The sequence below is a fragment of the Haliaeetus leucocephalus genome, unplaced genomic scaffold (genome assembly GCF_000737465.1).
Source record: "Haliaeetus leucocephalus isolate CR32 unplaced genomic scaffold, Haliaeetus_leucocephalus-4.0 Scaffold555, whole genome shotgun sequence".
Classification (NCBI taxonomy): Eukaryota; Metazoa; Chordata; class Aves; order Accipitriformes; family Accipitridae; genus Haliaeetus; species Haliaeetus leucocephalus.
The window spans coordinates 8,817,463-8,839,026 of record NW_010972991.1 but is presented as its reverse complement, the minus strand read 5'-3'; the positions used below and the strand labels follow the sequence as shown (position 1 = coordinate 8,839,026).

The following is a 21,564-nucleotide window of genomic DNA, read 5'->3' as shown; positions in this document are numbered from 1 at the left end:
AATAGTTTACTGTCCTGAGGGGAGCAAGCAGTATTTTAGACAGTAAAGCTGGAATATATTGCCTTGAATTTGCACAAAGGATAGATCTGATTATTTGCAAAGGTGCTATCTTTATATAAAATCGCTTTTCAGAGCAGAATTGCACATAAAACATTATGGCTATATACTAGATGAGTGCCTGTTTAGACACCAAAATTGGCACCCCATTTTCAGAAACGCTGAATACCTTTAGCCCCTGGTGAAGAAACGCCAGTTTTATTTGAAACTAAGGGGGTTTGTTGAGGTGTTCCCATGGCAATAGGTATGTAAATTATAGTGCAGTATTTGAAATTTTTAAAAATCTATGTCACTTAATCCATCTGTTTACAGAACTCTTCAATCTGGCGAATTTAAAGGAATCGCATGACAGGCTTTAGATGACAGCTCCTTGAAAATAAACCTTCCCCTCTGTGGAAGTTACAGGAGGAGCACTTTGAAAATAGACTATTGGGCCTGGTAACTTGCGGTGGGCTGGTGCAAGAGGCTTTTGTCTGCCAGTGTTGCTCTGAGTGCTACACCAAAGAAGCGCTAACAAGGAAAGTTGGCTATGATGAAAAGGGCAAGAATTTGAAGAAGAGCCAAGACTTGGCGTTGCAGTTTGTAGAAAAGTTCTTGGCAGTAGCAGCAGGGTTTTTCCTCCTAAGGAGATGTATCCAGTGTAATGGTTTTTGGAAGTGTCTTTGTTTGTAAAGCTTGTGATTTTGCACTTATCTCTCTTGGAGAGTGCTATAGTCCTGCTCTGCATTAGGCTGGACAAACTTGAGAAAGGACTGCTGCCTACAATCTCATTGTCAGACCTCAGCCTGTGCACTTAAAACTCTCCCGTGTATTACATATGGCAGTAAACATTACAGGCTCAACCTACCTGAAGGACTTTATGGTGGCTTGATTTCAGTTTGACCTTGGCTGGGCTCCTGGCCTGCTCCAGAGCACTGTGAATTGGGGGTCTGAGTAGAAATCTCAATGAGCTTGGGACGGAGCTCTGACCGCACACAGCGGCTCTGCGGTGGGCACGGCGCTGGGCGGCTGGGATGCATGGGTCTCCGCAACACATGTGCACCTCTGCATGGCAGTGCTTGCCATCTCCTTATACATGACATCCTCTTCTGGGGGAATTTTCAGACAATTTAATTCTGAGAAAATGCTGCTAGCATGGTCTGCTGAAGAGGTGTGAGAGGGTGTTAAATTTTTTTGGCTTTAAGTCTTGATACCTCTTCTGGGGCTGGTAAATAGGATTACCATTTCCAGTCTGAGGTTTCAAGTATGAAGCTGAGCAAATAATTTAATAAATATCTTGTCTATTAGCTTTATTAAAGTATTTTTAGACATCATTTGTTGAAGTGCGGTTGCCTGTGACAGCGTTGTGAAGAGCGTGGTTGCTGTAAGCGCATTAACAAGTGGGAGCTGGAGGCGGCGCGGGGCAATGAAAGGAGTCAGTGTTGCGATGCGTACTTGTAAGTTATTTGCAGCTCTGTTTTGCTGTCTGCTGTTGTCAGCAGTGAAAGACAGGAACAGCAGGATTTTGAAGTTTCCAGGTTGCTTTAATATTCAGTATTGACTGGCTGCAAAATTCAGGTCTCTGCAGATGACACTGCTAAATATTGCCAGTTGTTGTCAGGAAAACTCTTTTCCCCCTTTTTTCAGTGTTTTATTCTGTAAGTTAATTTCTGTTTTTAAGGTACAAGTATTCTTTGAAAAGTTACACAGCTTGACTTCAAACTAGTGACTTAAATTATGCATTACATGTTGTTATTTAGTGTGACGTCGCTGCAAGAGTGTGACAAAACAAGCAGACCTAGCTTAGTGTGAGGCTTGTGAAAGAGACAAATTAATTACTCATTTTGCTGATTATCTGTTCTTTCCTTTGGCTGGAGAAATCAGTGCCCAGCTCTAACCTTTGAGGAATGCTAAAGAATATCTGATTCCTTAAACTGATTTTGAGCAAATTAGTATTTATACTAGAATTGCCAATGGCCACTTGAGCTTTTTTATCCTACTCTAGTTCTTCTTCATTTCAGTTAGTAGCAGGGAGTTTGGGGACCATGTATAGTCACTGGTACCAACCCCTTCTGTTTTGAGCTCTGCTTGGGGATTACAGTTTACAGCCAGGACCATTTCAGCGTGGTTCTGCTCTCCTGATCTTTAAAGGCTGGTGCAGGGAGGAGGTCAGCCTCATAAATTTTCTGCCTGTGCCGTTGTCTTCTGCACTCACAAATTATTATTTCAGGTCTAGGTTCTCAAGTGATTTCACTAGCAGAATAAGAGCCAAATCTCAAGTGTAATTGAGTAGCCACTGTGTCATGGAGCAGATTGCTGTCAGGTTCATCAAGGTCATCAGGCTCAGTCTCCCTGCCATTAAAGGAACATAGGTACTATCAGATTAGACCAAAAAGTCCAAATACTGCCACAGTCACAAAATATTACAGGCTTGTAACATAAAGAACTAAAAGCTATGCATTATAAGGTGCCAAGTGGGGGGGAAACCAACCCCAAAACATGTGATGTCAAAGAAATTGCCAATGCCTTAGATTCTTGCAGTAGGAAGAAATTTGAACTGTGAGATTCTCAGGAGGTTGAATGTACCCCATGCTGCAGAGAAATGCAAAGCCCATTCCATGGTCCTTGCCAATCTGACCTCAGACCTAGGTCTCCAGTGTTTTACAAGATAGTGGGAAAAGCAGAGAAGCTTGGACATCATAAGTGAGAAACTTCTTTGTAACTCCTAAAGGTAGCCTAGTGGGAGCTTGAAGACTGGGATTTATATTGTATAAATAAGGCACAACGAACATGCCTCCATTTAACCCTCTCCATGAAGCTTAGGAAGGGAAGATACCTCAGTGTTTGGTGCTGGGACTCTAACTCTTTAAAGCACCAGGGAGATGCTTCAGTGCTGATTGAAGGTATCCGAAGGGTACTTTCACTATCTCATGTGGCTGAGCTTTAAATGAGAAGATGAAGTAGGTTTGGATAAATATTTATACTCTGCACTAGCATATGGTGTTGTTGAAGCAGATGCAATTCAGTCTTAGAATTCTTATCTTATACCAACATGTTACTGATTGTAGAAAAGCATAAATTACACAAGTTGCCATCTGTTTCCAATTACAGCATGAAAACACTGAGGCAGGTTGGTATTTTCCTTTAGCTGTGTTATCAGCTTGCTGCTGAATTTGATAATTACATTAGAGTGAATTCAGAATGAATCTATTTGGTAATGTGAACACTCAAAAAAAGCTGCTGACAAACTGCTTTCATAGCTTGTCCATAAATAGAGAAGCAGCAGAGTTAAACGTGCATAGCCCTGCGTGCAATGAATGACACTACTGTAGGGCTTGAATATAAATGTGTATATGAGTTTCAAACATGTCTTCGTAAGTGAGTGCTTCATTTTCTGATAGTATTTAATTATAAACTATAACATAAAGGTCCGTTCTCCTCCATAGAAATGTGGAAGCTGTATTCAAGCACCTATGACTTTAGAGAAATCCAATTTTAAGAAATCAGATTTGATATTTTACCATAAAATCAACTCTGGTTTTGCAAAACCAAAGAAAATTCAAACAAATTTTAGCTCCATCTTTCACTTTATGCAGCTGTAACCAGAACCTCAGATTTTATGTGCTACTATCCGTCACAGAAATTGGAGAGAGTGAGCTGAGTAGGGTAGCCATTAGCCTTGAACATCTTGTAAGTCATGCTCGAGAAGAGTGGTTGTCACATTAGGACGTGTGTTAAGAGCATAGTAAGAACATAATGGTCAAGTTTGGATGCAATTTTTTTTTCATTTGATCTTTAGTAGAAATCTTTCTAAAAGTCTCTAAAGAAAAATTTAGTAAGGCAGCTGTGTTAGTTGGTGGCATGATGATTCAACAGAAGTTGGAAGAGATCAAATATTTGTGAATGTGAAAATACTCAGCTCTGCCATCAAACTTGAAAAATGGATTAGTGGTTGGTTGTCCTTGACAACTGTTTAGCAGCATGTATAGCACTCACCGTACTTTCCCGATCGATGCATGAATCTGTGCCTGGGTGTTCCTACTCTGTGTCTGCCTTCTCTTTTTGGTCTATGGTCATCATTTGCTCAAGGAGTTTGCTGGTGAGCTGTGGTGATGCCTCTGTAACTGTCCCAAAGTTTCCATTTCCAGGGGGTGTGTTTAATTAACCTCAGTGAGTAGTTCCCAGATTTTTTAGAGAGTCCTGCTACCACTTTTCTATCCTAAACCCCTGTTACTCTAACTATACTGGGATTGTTGCCATCAAAATTATCATAGTAACATAGTTCTGTGAGTACTGGGCAGCAAACTGCATTACACCCATCTGCTCTTGTCTGAGAGTTTTCTGAATTCAGCCCTCTCACCAAACTAGGGGCTTCTCTTACTGAAGGAAAATGTGATTTTGGGAGCTGCATTGTGTTTCACTGCCAGAACTTTGCCTGGTTGCCAAAAGGAGACAAGGTTTGGCAAATCTTTTCTTTGCTTTCATTACAGAATACTACAAGTGCAACAACAGAGTCCTTATGTCCTTGATCATCCTTTGCATTAGCACAGTGTCTTTAGGCTGATTGAAATCATTAAATGTTTTCTCAGCAGTCCTCCTTTCTCCTCATCATCAGGAATCCTGGTGCAGCGTTGTATGAGCTGCTAATCAGTCTCTCTTCTGCCCCTTTGCTGCACCAGCTACTCAATCTGTTTTATTCCTCTTCCATCGTAGAAGGCCTATCATTGTTGGACTTCTCTGAATGTCAGGAGACTGTCTCAGAGACACTGTACCACCGGCCTGCTGATTGAACCTGCCCCATGGTGGTCACACGGAAGACACAATTTGGGTTTGGATTCTCTTCTTTACCCTGTCACAAACCCTCTATGCAACTATGCTGACTGTTTTCCTACCAGAATACATAGGTATAGTAGTTTGGGTTTAAACAGATGGAAAATGCCAACAAATCCGACATACTATCAAACATAATCAAAACATTTGATGAGTAGATCCATTTTGGTACCAGTACAAATGAAGAAACCTCTAGGTTTGCTTAAGTTTCCTTGTGTTTTGTGGGGCTGTGGTTCACAGTGTATGGTCTAGGGTTCCCAGTCTCAGAGCAACATGTAGATCCAAATTTACAGACTGGACCTACCAACTCCCGTGCAGCAATGTTACACTGGCACAGGCTCCACTGAGTTTCAAACTTCAGTTTGTACAACTGCCCTCTTTCTAAGCCATCGTCTTCCCCTTCCTGATGAGAAATTTGTGTTTGTATTAATCCCAAATACTTTCTTTGTGATATACCACTCTGCCATCCCTGCCCAGGTTGTAACTGTTCTGGGGGTAGAGACTTTCTATTTCCAATGCTACCATATTCCAGTCTCTGCTAATCTTTACCAAAATTATCCTCCGTTTTGCTCTGTTTTCCACTAATAAATCATTAGACTCTAAGTATGCCATTTTAAAGCCATGATAAAGCTCCTGTCATCTTCAGACATGCCAGAATTTCATCCTACGTTCCTACTTCTTTTGGTAGATCTCCATTTTTCTGCTTGTTTCCTTTGTTTGCCTTGCTTCTTTCCCCACAGAGTTGTTTAAGGATCAGTTTGTTTTGAAGACATCTCTTCTGAGGCCACAGTACTTCTACTGAAGTTGTTTTGGATGGTTAAGTGAAATCCACCCTTGTAAAGATGCCTCTGAGTGCACAGTCACCACCAAGTAGATGGGGTGTGGGACTGCACTTCTTTCAATGGACTATGGGCTTCTGTTCTTCTGAGTCAGTGAACATAAAATCACCTAAAAAAAATCAGACAGCTTTATACTGGACTAGAGACTAGGTGCTTGCTGTGGCTATCAGGGACTATTACATGATAAAGACATCAAAACTCTGTGTGTGAAAAGTCACCCCCCTGAAGTATAGAAAATATGGGAAAGAATCACTTTCATGCAGACGGGCAGTGCAGTGCTCAAACGTCACTCCAGCAGGATGTAAACTGCAAACTGCACACACGAAAGAAAACAGAAAAATTATTTTTCTGATCTTCAGTCCTGTTTTTGAATGACAGGGTCCATGATAGTCACTATGGAGAAAGGAATTAAGGCAGTGGGAATTCCTATGTAAAATATAAAAGGAGTTAGTTTAGCTTTTCTGAGTATAAATGTCACCTTTAACAGTGAATTTCCTTCCCCCCCGCCCCTCCCCCAAACTTATAGGGCACAGGTTTGCAAGGTTTTACTTGCTTATCCCAGACCTGAATTTTGGCCTGCAGAACAGTATTAGGTTTCCAATAACTCTGTGTGATTTTTTCTAAAGACTCTTTTAACAGAGAGAGAGTTTTACTGGGCAATAAAATGACTTTTTTTTCTTTACAACAACTGAAACCTTATGCAAATACAGAAAGTTTCATAATACCTCAGAGCTCCTTTTTCTGCATTCACAGCAGTTTAGTTGACATTAGAATTGAACTTGTTTGTAGGCCAGCCACCTAAAATGCTGTTGGGCAACAAGCGACCTACTATACTTGTGTCTGTACATTGGCTCCTTCTCATCAACAGCAAGTACAATTCAGAAAAAAAATTTGTTCGCAGGTTCATAATTGGAGGTCAGTGGTTTTTTTTTTAATTTAGTCACATTATTTTAATAAAAAGTAGGTTTAAAAATTCTTTTTGAGTAAATGGTGTTTTATGGCAGGATAACCCAGATAGCTGAACACCCTGCATTTAGGAAAGTGTTTTCTTGATTGTTTCTGAAGTCTTACAGCTGTAGCCATTCAGAAGGAGAGAAAGCAGTCTTGGTTTCAGCTGCACTGTAAAACAGGGCTGTGCTTGTGTTTTGATACAGCTTCCAAATTCCAGCATGGTCTATAGCCCATTGAATGGCGAGATTTAGTGCCAGCCGGAACAGCTGGGATCTTACCCTTGCTTGAGCTTTCTTAGGCTATTGCAGGTCACTCTTAGGTAGTCCAGGCTCTCTAAAGAGAGGGCTGTCATCTGAAAAACTTATCTGCAGAATGGCTGAAATCTTAAAAAGTGTACCCTAAGTGTCTATAAAAAAGATACAAAATTTGAGGCCAGTACAGCAAATTGCTGGCATTTTGAACTGCTTTTGCTCTCAATTGAGGATGAAAAGCATTTTGTATTATTAGGTTCAGTTGCGATATCCATTTCATTTGAAGCCTTGAGGGGGTCCTTGGACGCTGTTGGGTTTACAGCATCGTGGCTATCACAGCTCTTTGCCGCCAGCACTTTGGGGATGCTGCTGCTCCCCAGCTGCCTGCTTTACAGACCCTTCCCCGCACTTCTCCGTGTCTTTTCTTGTTTCTGCTCAAGACACAAGCTGGCTTCCTTTCATGATATAAGCAAATGATTTGGGAAACATGTTGCGTTAAAGCCAAGGCTCTGTTTAGCTAGTCAAACACATGGAAAAACAATTGCACTTTTGTCTGTGCAAACAGAGAGCAGCTGTTTGTCTCCAATGGTGCAGACCGTTCCTGCTTGTTACAGTCTTGATACCAGAGGGTGCTGAGGGTGCCCTGCATGGGTCTGACTGCCCTTGTAACTCCCTTGTTTGGGCTGGTTTAGGGACTGTTTTTAACTAATATGGGCCTTAAACAAACTACATTTAGTTAGTTTAGCATAATTATATTTGACCTTGTAAGTAAACTGATACATAGTTTTTAAGTTCTTTACTCATTATATGTGTTTTTCTTTTAGCAACTCTAGTTTAGGTATAGATAGACCAGGAAAAAAAAAACCCCACAATAGAACACTAAAAGGTCAGCCCAAGCATAAAAAGACATTATTTCTAAGCTAAGACTCCATGTTCTTCTGCTACTGATGCAGTATTTCACCCAGAGCCACCTTTAGCCATTTGAGTTATTTAACATTTTCAGAGCTGTTCTGTGGTAGGTATCAAATTGCAGTATACAATAAAAACGCTTATAAAGTTAAGCATGTAGTCACTGGTTTGCTTTCCTGATGTGGCCCAGTCCAGCTCGGCTTTACCTGTGGGTATTACCCGCTGCAACTCCGATTAAGTCAGTCATTTTACACACCAATTCCCAATTAGGGCCATGAGAAGCAGTGACCTGTATTTCCCTACTCCCTATTTATGGAAGGTTTGCATTTCAGGGTATTAGGTCCTTACTGTTATTACCCTCCAGGTATGTACAGATAGCTTTCATTTACCTACGTGAGTAATACCCGTTTGCTGTGTCGGTGTTTGTCTGACCACTCTGTCAATCCATTGGGGAAACTGTGCCGCTGCAGAGCTGAGACTTGCATGCAGACTGAAAGCCACCCACCCCAGAACAAGAGTTGTTCTCATGGGCTATTAGGTCAGCTGTTTCCCCCTCTAATTTGTCCACTCTATTTGTGGAGTTTGCGCAGCAATGGTTTCATTCTATTCCTGTTAAAAAGAAGACTTAAATTTCCATTAATTCCCATCAGTGGGGGAGGGAGGGAGACAAGACACTATCTGAACTAATGATGAGGCCCTTTGAGAATCTAGGACTTAATTTTATGTTTTGTGAATTGTTATATTATGTTATAAGGTATTTTATTAGATGTTTTTATGTTTTATTTTTATATTATGTAGTTTTTATATGATGCTGTTTAATTTCTGATTTTTTTTCCAGTTAGAGGCAGATGAGTTTGGCATACTATAAAAAATTTAGCCTCTTTTTTAAAAACAAAAAGAAGAATTATGTAGTGAATGTATGTAATGAAAATATGTAATGAAGCCTTGCCCAGGCAAACAATCCATACCAGACTGCAGCCACAGACCAAGATGGAGAGCCAGAATTACACGCTTATGTTTGTAATTCTGCAAATGGAGTTGGTTTTCTCTGCTATGCATTGTACCATGCTCTGCTGGTATCCAGTTTCTAGCCCACTGATGGGACAGTGGGCCAGCTTAACACTGGTGTAAAGAGTGAACAAGAAATGTGTCCCTTTAGAGAGAGAATCCTGTGTTTATGCAAGACCTGGATACTTGCCTACTCCCACACCACCCACTCTACAGCCAATTACACATTTGCTAGAGATATTTACAGAGCTGAACACACAGCTGCAATTTATTCTGTTTCATCCAGTAACCTCAATTATGTAGAAAAGGACATTGCATGATTTTTAACCTTCTGGCGACACGCACTAGGTTTTGAATTGTTAGGTTTCAGCTTTGATTTATTAATCCTAGCAAGATTGCATAAATTCTTTAAAAAAAGGGGGGGGGGAGAGATAAAAATCTTAGCTGGAAACATAGTTTTCAGGACCTCTGATTTTCATCTCTTTTCCTCATTGCAGTGTGACAATGTGCAGAGTGGGAGCAAATACTTCAATGCTGCCTGTGTTTGCTTTTATTTAGGAGGTTAGTCTTGTGTCTTGGGCTCTTCTGTGGCAGCACGTTCAGCATCTCTGTAGCCTGGGGTCTTTGCTGAGCACAGGGATTCCTCTGCTTTATGGCTATGGGTTACCTATTGAAATAGAAGAGACCCTGTATCAGCATAAATGCAGGTTGTGTATGTAAGGGTGTAAAAGAAGTTGAGCCCTGTGCCCTCCCTCCTCCACCCTTGTTCTCCTGCCTCAGATTTCTCTGCGCTTGTTCCTTCTACCCTAACATCCATCTTCCCATTGATTTCACTGGGACTTTATGTTATCTGAAAACTTAAGCTGCAGTTTACTGATCTAAGTGTAAGCTGCTGCCAGAAAGGTTGATTCTATCTTCACCTCCTTTTCATCTCCCTCTTTCGCTTGCCTCCAGCCAGATACGTATCTATTGCCTCCTTCCTCCAACCATGTCAGGCACATCAGGGAACTTATTTTGCCTGGAGACAAGTCCTTTCATTTATTTATTTTTGCTGGCACGAGATTAAAAGGGAGCGGTGCCTGGCTTTGGCGCACTCCTCCCTGGAGCCAGCGCAAAGGGACTGGTGCACCTCTTGGGAGTGGAGGCACCAAGTCCTGCTATGAACCTTCCTCCCCTTTAGAAGAGGTTTGATATCCGGATCCACAGAGTCTTTGGCAATTCAGGCTGAGGGTATTCCTTTCTGCCAGCAGAAGGGGTTGTGGAGTCCCAGATCAGGTTACTGCTCCAGCTTTTAATAAACAAACCTTTTTTTCCCCACATTTCTTTTAAAAGTAAGATTAGTTCTTTACACCCTAAGGAAAGGGAAACATCATTCTCTGGTGTTGTCACTAAGGGTTTTGTGTGCAAACCCATGGTGTGGTGTGTGACGTAGAAGATGATGATACGGTAAATAGCTCAGAAGATTTATTCAAGAGATCTAACAACCGGCAGGGCAACCCTGCATGGTTACCCGCTTGTAAATAGCTCCTTTTTAAATGGTAACTGAAATAAAAAGTAGAAGCAGTGTAATTTTTTGTTCCTCTGTGACAAAATAATAGCCTTAAAGGGGAGTGTTTACTTTCACTAATTTCTCAACTCCTTCATAGTTGATATTTAAACTAGATTTTAAAAAATGACACCTTGATTTCCCTCTGTTTGCTTCAGAGTGCAGCAGTGCTTTGGAGGCAGGAGTGGGAGCAGCAGTTCCCAACATTCCCAGAGGAGCAAGGGGAATGTGAGGGGAGGAAATCCCATTGGAAGGGTAACTCTTCCTTTAAAATGCTGGAAGCTTGGATGTCCCCTTCCGCCTTGCTGAAGGCTGGAAAGCTGTGTTTCAGATGTTACATCTGAAGGCACCTAAGCCTTCCTTCCCCCAATTTTGCTGAAATCTGTCAGCAAGACAAGAAAAGCCAAAGCAGGTATATTGCCTTTTTAAACAAGTGATGGTAAAGAGTATCTTTTCTTTTTTTGCTTTGCTTTTTCCTTCTCGGTTTCAGCAGTTCAGTAACTTTCACAGGTGAGAGCTGTGGCCATACCACAAGAATCAACCAGTAAGTTTTCTGTCTTAGAACTGGCCCAGAGTTTTAAAAAGTATCTATAAAGTGTGAAGAGCTTAATGTGTTTGGTATTCTGCTTAAGACATCTCCAGGTCACTGACAGTTGCAAAATGTTAATCCTTCAGCCCCAATTTGCATGGGTGCCTGTAAGAAAGGGTTCTTACTGAGAGCATGGCCTGATATTTAATAGAAATCAGGATCTTGCAGGTCTCTCATGCAGATTACATATAGAAAATAGATGGTTTTGCTAACCACACATGAAGAACCTTTCCTCTGGAAGATCACAGTGAGTTTCACAATACCATAATGAAACAATTATAAGCCTGAGCTACTCAAACTGGCCAGCTGATCCTTGTCCCTGTAGGATTAGTAGGACATGAAAAAAGCATTTATTTATAATTATTGAGGATATCTCTAGAACAGAAATGTAAGCAGGCTGTTTCTGTAATGGATTTCATTTTAATTTTTATTAGCAAGAAGAAAACCCAAAACACTATAACATTGGACTGTTCTTTTTGAAATAGTTATATTGTCAGTTCTGGTATCAATTTTATTCTGTAAAATTGTCAAAATACACTTTTCTTTAGACAGCTCTGAAAGAAGTTATACTTAGAAGCTTTTATTTTAGTTCTTAGGAAAATTGCTGAAGAACTTTCCAGTGTTGAAAATAACTCCTACATTTGCCTGAATTCATCATTTCTGTTTGATGCTAATAAGGTCTAAAAAAATAAGACCAAAAAGAAACCAATACATTTTTCCATGCATTTTGGGAATGGCTTGTCTTAAAGTAAAAATTATCTGTGTGACTTTGGCATCACATCAGATGATAAGAAGAAATAATAGTCAAGGGAGTGTGTCTTAAACTATCTGATAACTAATGTAAATGAGTGTGCGTACAAATAATGAACAGAGCAAAGGGTTAAATCCAGTCTGTCTCATGGTGGATGATTGAGCCAGCCCTGATCCGCACACAGCTTTCCCAACAACTGCATGTTTCCATGCAACATGCTAATAAGTTTTGAAGTACCTTGGTTTCAAAGGGATCTGCTTTGCAGCAGGACGTGGCCCTGCTTTGAGCTGCCAGCTTCTAGAAATCTGTTTCAGATCTCCACAGAGTCCAGGGGTAAAATCCTGGCTGCTCCAGAGTGAAAGATTAGTGCAAGGCTGGACTTCACTCTTTCTCTCGCCAGCCTTTTTTAAGATTTTCCTTCATGCAGTTGCCACATGTACAATAATATTCGCACCTTCAGTGGAAATGGATTAGTGGCAATGTTTTCAGCATCTCTTTATGCTGTTAACACTTGATGCCAGAGCGTCTATCAGTGTCAAACAGCCCGTGAAAACCTTGCGTTTTGGTTGACCTTGGTGCTGTTGGGGGAGAAAACTCAAGTGTGCTGGTAGAGACTTTGTGCTTTGCAGTCTTAGACCCTGAATGGTCCTATTGCTGCCCAGATAATTGGGTAAAATATCAGTACTGCTGAAAAACAGTATTTTTGCCACTAACTTTAATGTGTCATTGCATAATCTAGATTCATATTCAAGAAATTCAAGACTAAGTTGTATTTGGTAACATTGATTTCTTTGGTGCCTATTTGATCTGTATTTGTAATAGTCTTTATACTTTCTTTCTTAAAGAGAAGTTACCAAAAAAAAAAAAACCAGGAGAGTGGATTCCGGACACTGACCTTGACACTGAAATGTAAATGATAAATCCACTGAGAATTAGAACCTTAACCCATGGCCACTGAAATGAGGTGCACGTTTGCTGCTGTGGAGAAGGGCAGTCCTCCAGCCCCTGCCCAGCCATGCTGCCTCCTGTATGCTGGCGCAGGCATTTGTGTTCCTCTTCATCTCGAGCTTTTTTAAAAATTTGTGTCAAATTGAAGTGACTGTGTAAGCATGGTCTTATTCTACTGTTTTGAGATGTATTATCTGTTGACTCTGCATAGCTGTTACTTGCTTCACGACCAGGGATGAACAGTTGCACTCACTGCTTCTTTAAAATCATATGCTTTCTTTAGGCCTGTCCCAAAGAACTTTGCAATCATCACTTAAACCAAACTCTGCAGTGGGAATTTCCAGCTCTTCATAATCTTTCACAGCACCCTTCTAAAACGTGTGCCTAGAAAAAGAAAGGAAATTTTAAACAGATTTTTATATTTATATATAATATTGAAAAAAGTCCAGCAAGCAAGGCCTGTCTCCACAAGGACGGGTGACTAAAGCCTACGGTGCAAACGGCACCTGAATATCCGAGTATCTGGGCTAACTGCCTATCCTCAAATAATATTTCTGTAGCATTCAGAAATATTAAGGTCATCCTGAGGCGGAATGCTAAGTAAGAATTAGTGACAGGTATGCAATATTTTTATTCAATAATTTGCTTTAAGGTAGTTGTGCAATTCCATGCTTATGCCTGCAGCTGGTCTCTGACATCCCTTGGGAGCATCCGGCAGTCATCCTCACCACAGCTCCTGATCAATGCTGGCTCAGCCATCCAGCCCCAGTGCAGGCAGCCCCTGCGAGGGAGCGGGGCTTTGGTTTGGCTGGCGGGCAATTCTCTTGGCAGGAAAATCAAGGGGTGTGGATGTACATCTCCAGGGCAGCTTGGCAAGACCAAGGAGGGGCAGACAGCCAAAGCTTGCTGTGGTGGGAAGAGCAATAACCAGTAAGGGGGAGGAAGGGTTGTACAGCTCCAAGTACAGCACAATCCTGATTTTGGCCATTAAACGTTATGGTAACTCTTTATAATTCCTCTCCTCACCATCTTCAGTTTGATGATAAATGGCATGACAAACCCTTGCTAACTTCTTTAAGCGATAGGTTCCCAGATCCCTTCTGTTCAAACGTAAGCCCAAAGTTGAAGTTTTCCTTTTCCTGGGAACACCTGGATTTGGTTAAACCTTCTGTATGTGCCAGTGGAAACCTGCAGAAAGACAGAGGTGCCTTTTCTGCTATCCCTACTTCTGTGGGCTGCTGTATGCCAAGGTGGGAAATTGAAATACTTAACAATAAATGTTTATTACTGTAACATTTAAATATTTGAAATTAATTAAGGGAGTCTTTTCATGTCAGTGTTGCTTTATTTAACTGTTATTGTTTCTGTGGTTTTTAGATCGTCACATCCTGACCAACAAAATGGTTGGAATTTATTCTGGGCTTTTCATTTCTTGAAGTCTGAGGGATGCTTATCTCCTGTCAAGTTCCTTGGAGAGCGATGAGGAAATGAGCAATAAAAGGCTCTTTGAGGGTCTTTTAACTTTAGTTTATTATCTATTATAGTTATTGATGTGTGGAAACCAACAGAGAAATTTTACATGTTTGTAGTTACAAAGCCCTTAACAGCTGTAGCTATGAGCTGAGCACTTACAGCTTTTTGAAATGTGTTTTTATAAATGTAACATTAAATCATCATGATTTTGTAAACCAGTCTCCTTAAGAAAATTCCTGAGATAATAATATGTGGGTTGATATACTCAGTCAGGGCTGGTTTGTGGGTACTTGCTTGCTCTCCCTCATTTTGTAATTCCACCAAGAGAGCAACCCATGATGTGGGCTTTTTGGGGGCAGGATTGATGATGGCCAAAATGCACAAAGCAGCATTGCATTTCATTTCCCCTTGCTGGATGCAGCACTGGATGGAAAAACGGGGTGGGGAGAAGAAAACTGGGTGAGTCGAGGCCACTCAGCATACTGAAGGGCCCAGGACTGTGAAAACCTCTTTCCCCTCATCAGGACTGGAGGACACAGCAAATGGCTCTACATTTCTTCATCCCTGAGGGAGCCGGATCTGGAATTTGCAGAGACTCAGCCCTTCTGGGCACTGCCCAAGTGATGGCCATGAAGAGAGCTTTCTGCCCCTACAGTGACTGCCTCTTTATTATCATCTCCTGTTCCTCATGGGCCTTTCCATGCAATTTTAGGAGAGAAGTACAGTCTTCTGTGCATTGTCCTCCTCCCTACATTTCTCTTCTTATCTGGCCTGGGTGGACTTTTTGCATCTAATCCTATCCACTGGAAATGGTGAAACTAATAAGCCATTTGGATCCAGTGCAAAGGACAGCACGAGGGGGACTGTTCTCAGCCTGTAGACATTGCTGATTAATAATACCGCCAAGGGCATACATTAAAACAAACACATCAAGAACGCAGATGTGTCAGCTCTTGTCTTTTGCATAAGAAATTCACTCTTTGGGATCCAGATTGCCGTTCAGGGCTGTGGTGCCTGTACCATCCACATTTACACTACTGCAGCCCTTGTGCGAGTGGCTGGCCAGTCTGGAAAATCTGTTCCTCTGCCAGGGACGTTCCCTGGAGGCCCCTGAATGCCCCTGACATGATCCAGCATGCAGATTTATCCGTCACACGCTTGCATGCCTGTCCCTGGCCAAACACAAGTCCCATGCATTGGGATTCCAGTAACTCAAGAAGTCTGAGAATATGCAGCAGTAAAAAAACCATCAGCCATTCAACTTCCAAAAATTGCATTAAGCCAGAAGAGACAATGTTATTTCTGCAGGTCTGTTTTAAATCAACCCAAATATTATTCTGGTGCCAGAGCTATAATTCAGTAAAACTTGATACAATCTTGGAAATCCATAGAAAGCGTTAGGAAATACCACTGGAAGTTAAGAGACCTATAGATACTGCAATAATCTACATTTTAAACTAAATAGACATCCCTCTTGAATACTAATTGTGGCACACAGCAGATGATGGTGGGTTACTTTTTCCACCAAAATCCTTAAAATTCAGAAGGCTTTGTCTGCCTGCAAAAACTGAACCGTTTTCCCAATGCTACTTGCAGCTGAAATATAGCATATGAATGTATAGGAAAGATACATCCATACTGCCATGGAAGTTGGCTAAGTGGTATTGCTGATTGCCATACTTTGATGATCATTTAGGCTACCAGTAAGGTTGACTTCCAGGATCTTCAGCTCTGCAGAGGAGTTCTGAGGGTAAGGGGTAAGGTGCAAGACAGAGCTCTGCCCTCCCTTCAGGGACTGCTGCTGCCGCTCTTCCTGTGCAGAGGCTCTAAGGAGCAGAGATTAAAATCATTGGTGGCATTTTTGATGAAATTTTACATTTTTGGATTGGCTTTGCTTCCTCTATAATTTTCCTTAAATGGAACATCGATAGGTACATTCTGTACATTTTGCGCAAATACAAATTGAGTTTCACCACACGTTTTACTTGAGAGGGAAGGTAGTTGATGCACAAAAGTTAAATGACTTGGCTTGTGAGAAAATCTGTTTTAGAGCTAGCACTGGAAGACACCAGAGCTGCTTCCCACCCCTCCTGCATACATTTCTGTGTTGTGTTTCTGCCTAAATAGGAAAGGTAAAAATATAAAATAAAGCCTGAAAATTTCTAGTGATACTCTCCTCATAGCTTCTTTCTTACAGCCTCAAGATGACTTATGAGTAAGATAACCTTCTAGTGAATGTATTGTTTTCATTGAAACGTCAGGATGATATTACTGTTGCTTCAGGCTCCATATTTTTATCATTAAAAACACAGATCTAGACACTACACATTTTTGGCCTTTTTACCAATACCATAATGTTATGATTAGATACAGAGAAGGCTTAACATTTCTGAGGAATCAGTACTGTTATCTTTCTTTTCCTCCTCTGTTTTTTACAATGGTGATGTGACTTTTTCTCTGATGAACTCTTTTAAGATATACAGTGGTGTTGGTCCGAATATTTCTATCAAGACTTTTTGGACAGAAGACGGCCTCTGATGATAAAAGACTTTCAGTGTTTGAATTTGTTATGGCTTTTAAAAACAAAATATTAGCATATTTGAAATTAATTAATGAGCCATACTTGCTGAAGAAAACCAAAAACCATTCATATAAAAAGTAAATCTGTGTAGGAATGTCTTCTGAAAATGGCAGTGACATCTTAATCCATCCTACTTAATCTTCCATGATATTATTTCATAGAATTTGGATCCTTTGGGTTTGTGTTGTACCAGTGGAGGTTTTGGCACTGAATCTAGTGAAGTCATCATCCAGACCTTGCCCTGAGCCTGGAAACATGATGCATATTTTTACTGTAGCTACCAAGAACTGTCTAAAAAGGTTTCTATGAAAGTGTTTAAGACAAACTAAGGATAATAAACTCTTTGCAATGGCCAGAGCTGTCTTGTCCCACATTGTTTGCAATGCACCATTGATATCAGAAAATATCACTGTTCTAAGAAAAATATCATTGTTATAAGAAAAATGATTGATGTAGGACTTCAAAATTCCACAGATTTGAAAGTTGCAGTGATATTGCAAAAAATTTTACAGAAAATTAACTTGCCAGATTAATTCTAAGAAGTGTGTTTTTCTTAAGAATGCTGAATGAGATGGTATGAAGAGTTATGGAGGTTTTGCACACTCAGGAGTTGATAGTACATCTGTGTAAATAACCTTACAAAAAAGTGTAATGCCTAACTTTTTTTGCTGGTCACTTTTCTCCTCAGGTTTGCCAATTTGTTGTATCTGTCAACGGCCTCAACGTTCTCCATGTGGATTACAGGACAGTGAGCAACCTCATCCTGACCGGCCCTCGAACGATTGTGATGGAAGTGATGGAAGAAATAGAATCCTGAGAAGGAAAAAAACTCTTACTGGACATTTTTGTGAGAGAAATAGTGGCGACCATGGAGCAGCCTGACACAAGGAGGCAGAACGTTGCTGTGTCTAAATAGATGATTTTGCTTTTAGGGGAGGGGGGCTCTCTTTCATTTAACAATAATAGCACTGGTGATTATGCTAAGAAGTGAACAATACATACTGGCCTATTTTCACTAGGGACTTTTCTTTGCCCGACAGTGACAAGGTTAAGGCCTTTAGGTTGTCTTTCCAGCCATGCCTGCATCGGTCAGAATGGTTTCCCACCTGAGAGGCCATGCAGTCCACCATTGGATCAAAGCACTTCAGGAAATGAAAGAACCAAACACCGTGGGGTCAGGATGTCACAGATGGTTTGCATGACATACTTATGTTGGTAAACATCCTCCTGGTGTCCAGCTTTGTGCCAGGAGCATGTGCTGTCGCAGTTGCTCTCTCCTTGGGCTGAGGGACAGCTGACTAAATGCTGGCTTGATTGCAATCGAACACAAACAAACTGCAAATGCATGAAAAAAAGCTGTCCATTCTCTGTGGAGGGTACTCTGGGACAAATGTTTGGGCCTGACCGAATACATGGATTAGTCTAGAAAGAAAAATCATGCAAATGGAAAAGCGTGCAGTACTTTCACAAAACCTGTCTTTGAAAATCGGGCTTTTTGTTTAGATGCCTACGCACTGGTTTAGGTGCTCAAGTATAAAAATGTTGATCTTGTTTTTTTCCTTATCTGTAAAGGAAAGGTGTCTTGGCCTTGCTGTTTGTCACTTTGCAGAAATTTTGGACACCTTTATTCCTAGAAGAAGAAGATTTGGTGGGTTGAAGTGGGAAATTCAGTGTTAGCATTAGCAATGATACATCGAGATGCTCCAGTAGAGAAAGTACATTTCAAATGGAAGCAATGTACTTGAATGTACATTAAGCTTGTTAGCACTTTCCAATCATCAAATGTTCTGCAAACTACAGACTTGCCACATGAATTGCATTTGACACTATTACTAATAAAACATTGTATTTAACTGACTCTTACTCTTTTTCAAACAGGATTTCTTTGTTGATGAATTAATGCATCAAATATTTTTAAAAAATGTATAGACAAATTCCATATTCTGCAGAGTTAGGTGACTCCTCAACTCTATGACAAGAGGACTGCATGGGTTTTCTTTGATGTTTGAACTGAATAAACACATCCTTGTCCACAAACTTATAATCATATATTGCAGACTTTATCTGCTGTCTAAATTTTACAATTAAAGCTTGACTTTCTATATGAGCATACCACAAATCCTTCAATTACGGGGTGGGGAAAGTATTTTTTTCCTCAAATAATTTTGAAATATGTTTTATATTAAAAATTGTTCTCACTAAATACATTGCTCTTGCAGTATGTTTTTCCCTCACTCAAACACTTCTACATCAGAGATGTAAAAACAGCAAGTCTTCAAAATCACATATGCCTGCAGCTTTGTAGGTAGAAGTCCATGTGTTCTTTGTTTCTGATATAGTATATCTGTGGTTGATTCTTCACCATGAAAACTTCTCATATTCCACTAGTATGCAGCAGTGCAGGGAGGTATAAAACTGCAGCTGCGAACTTGATACTAACAAGGGACAAAAATGTTTGGAGGATTCTTTCAATCTGTCTTTTAGTATGACAGTTGTTTATCCTGATTGCACCCCAAAAAATTTTGGTACACATGTATAACCCATAGCAGATTATACTCTACAGTTCATCTAAAATAAACAGTTCAGCACATAATGTTATATGAGATTGTAACAACTGTTGATGGTATCCACTAAGAACAGTTGGAAAAAATCCTGTTATCCCAGAAATGTGTCAGTATGATACAAGTTTTTGATTTTGTGAATCCAGGAATGCTTCTCTAAATACTCCTTTCTTTTCTCTTTTCTTTTTCTTTTTCTTTTCTTCTCTTCTCTTCTCTTCTCTTCTCTTCTCTGCCTGGCTTGTTTTGGTGGCTTGGTTGGTATATACTTTGTACCACTTTCAAATAAAAATTCTACGTTAGGCTAGGTTAAATATTAAAATGTGAAGTATTTCTGTAGCAAAATGCTAATGATACTCTCTAATGCCATCATGGATTCTTCTGTCTTACATCTCTTGCCTTAGTTAATATTCTGCTACAAGTTCCCTGTAGCTTACAGATAATTAAGAAACTGGGTCAGAATTTAGCTTAATAATGCATTACAGAGTGCACTTCAGAGTTGAGCAGAAAGAGTGGGAATGGGGGCAGGGAGAAATCTCTGCATATCATTATGTTACAGATTGGAGATGGCATTTTCATTTGCAAGATACATTAGTCTCTATCACAATTGGAGCACCATTACTTGCCTGCTGTTTAATGGGGATTTCCATACTGTGTTCTCAACTAGATTGGCAATACGGAATTTAATTAATTCTTTCCCTCTTCAATGTGACAAAGGTTTTCAAATTATCTCTGGTATGAAATTTTGTATTTTTGGAAAAAAGGATGCAAAGCTAACAATTAAGCTATGAAATGTATCATTTCTGATTAAATTGCAGTCTGTCTGCACATAGTGATACATACCATCCAAGACAGTCCACAGGAGTCAGTGTCAAACTCTCATGCACTTCAGAGGGCACAGAATTTTGAGTATAATAGAGCACCTTGCTTCCTGCAAAGTACCAGAGGAAATGTAAGATTATTCACGCAAGTGAGGCATTTCAAGAGATGCATGAATAGCGCAGTATGAACTGAAGCAAGAAACCAGAAAGGAAAAAAAACCCTGGCATCAGCAGTAATAACTTCTTTAAAAAGATAGGCATTTTTGTAAGACTTAGTCTCTTAACGTGATCACGTTTTTGGTTACTATAGATCTTGTGAGATCCTCTAATAAATCTTTATGCCTTAATAACACAGATTAGTGCCAGTCCTCTGCACATGTACATTTGCAAGTCATTTATGGAACATCTTCAAGCAATATAACAGTTAATTAAACTCAAGTAGCAGTTAAGCTAATTGGAGCATTAATTCATTGCAATATTTCTCCTATTTTTCTTCTGTTATATCTCCTACAAGATACACCGTTTTGATTATCAAGATCAAATACCATAAGTATACTATTGAACACAACTGGTTGCACAGCTAGTCCCATGGAAAGCATTTCACTCATGAAATAATGCAATAATCAGGTGTATCAGAATTTGATTGTCTGCATTTTAGGTCTTCAAAGAAGCTGAAAATTAAATTGTCAGCATTGAAAAGACACAGTTGTGTCACAGCAGCATCTGCAATACAAGTGGGTCTGTCCTACTATCCTCTTCCGTGAGATTACCTTCAGGTAGAGGTTTGGGAGGAAAAAGTCACACAGTAGGAATGTTTCTCTTGGTATTTTCTTCCTTTTCTGGTTATATCCTCACTAATAACTACAGAGTGCTAGGGACGTGTCAAACACTGTCCCACAATTGCTGGTTTAATGGTCAGCATGTCCCCTCAGCATGGTCTAGACCTCTGAGAAAATTGCCTGAGCGTAGTTCAGAGAATAACATGAGATCAGAATTTGGGCATAGGGGTGCAGGCTTTGTTGTGCTTAGGACCAGAGAATGGTCTCTATACTGATTTGATGTACTAACATAGATGTAGCCAAAGAGAGTAGTCTGAGGATGAGGAAGGAGTGACTGACTTCTTTCTTCATCTGCACTGACAGCTATGATACATGGAGGTTTCCTTTTCCCTGTGGATGGAGACAGAATGATCAGATTATGGGGTAATGCTCTATTAATTTCAGATAACACTGAGAATTAAATACTAATTTTTAATGTTAATTTTGCTAAATAAGAATTATTCTAATTTTAGAGACAGGAAAAACTGAGACAGTATGGTTTGCAAAAATGTTTGCCTAATGCGAGACAGACTGAGAAATCGATTGTTGCAATTATGAGTATTTTCTTCCTAGTGTATAATTAGAACTAGATCACTTGTATAAGCGAAAAAGCATGTGTATGTCGCATGTATAAGTAAAGCTAGACCACACCACT

The 21,564-nt window shown here is 40.2% G+C and overlaps 1 protein-coding gene across 1 annotated transcript in view; it reads left to right on the top strand.

Moving 5' to 3' along the window:
* Positions 1-18,369, top strand: part of DEPTOR (DEP domain containing MTOR-interacting protein) — a 77,941-nt gene extending 59,572 nt beyond the window's left edge. Inside the window, exon 9 of the mRNA XM_010576970.1 lies at positions 17,401-18,369. Within this exon, the coding sequence (XP_010575272.1) occupies positions 17,401-17,529 (129 nt within the window). The 3' untranslated portion in view covers positions 17,530-18,369. The remainder of the gene's footprint in view (positions 1-17,400) is intronic.
* Positions 18,370-21,564: the final 3,195 nt, after the last annotated feature.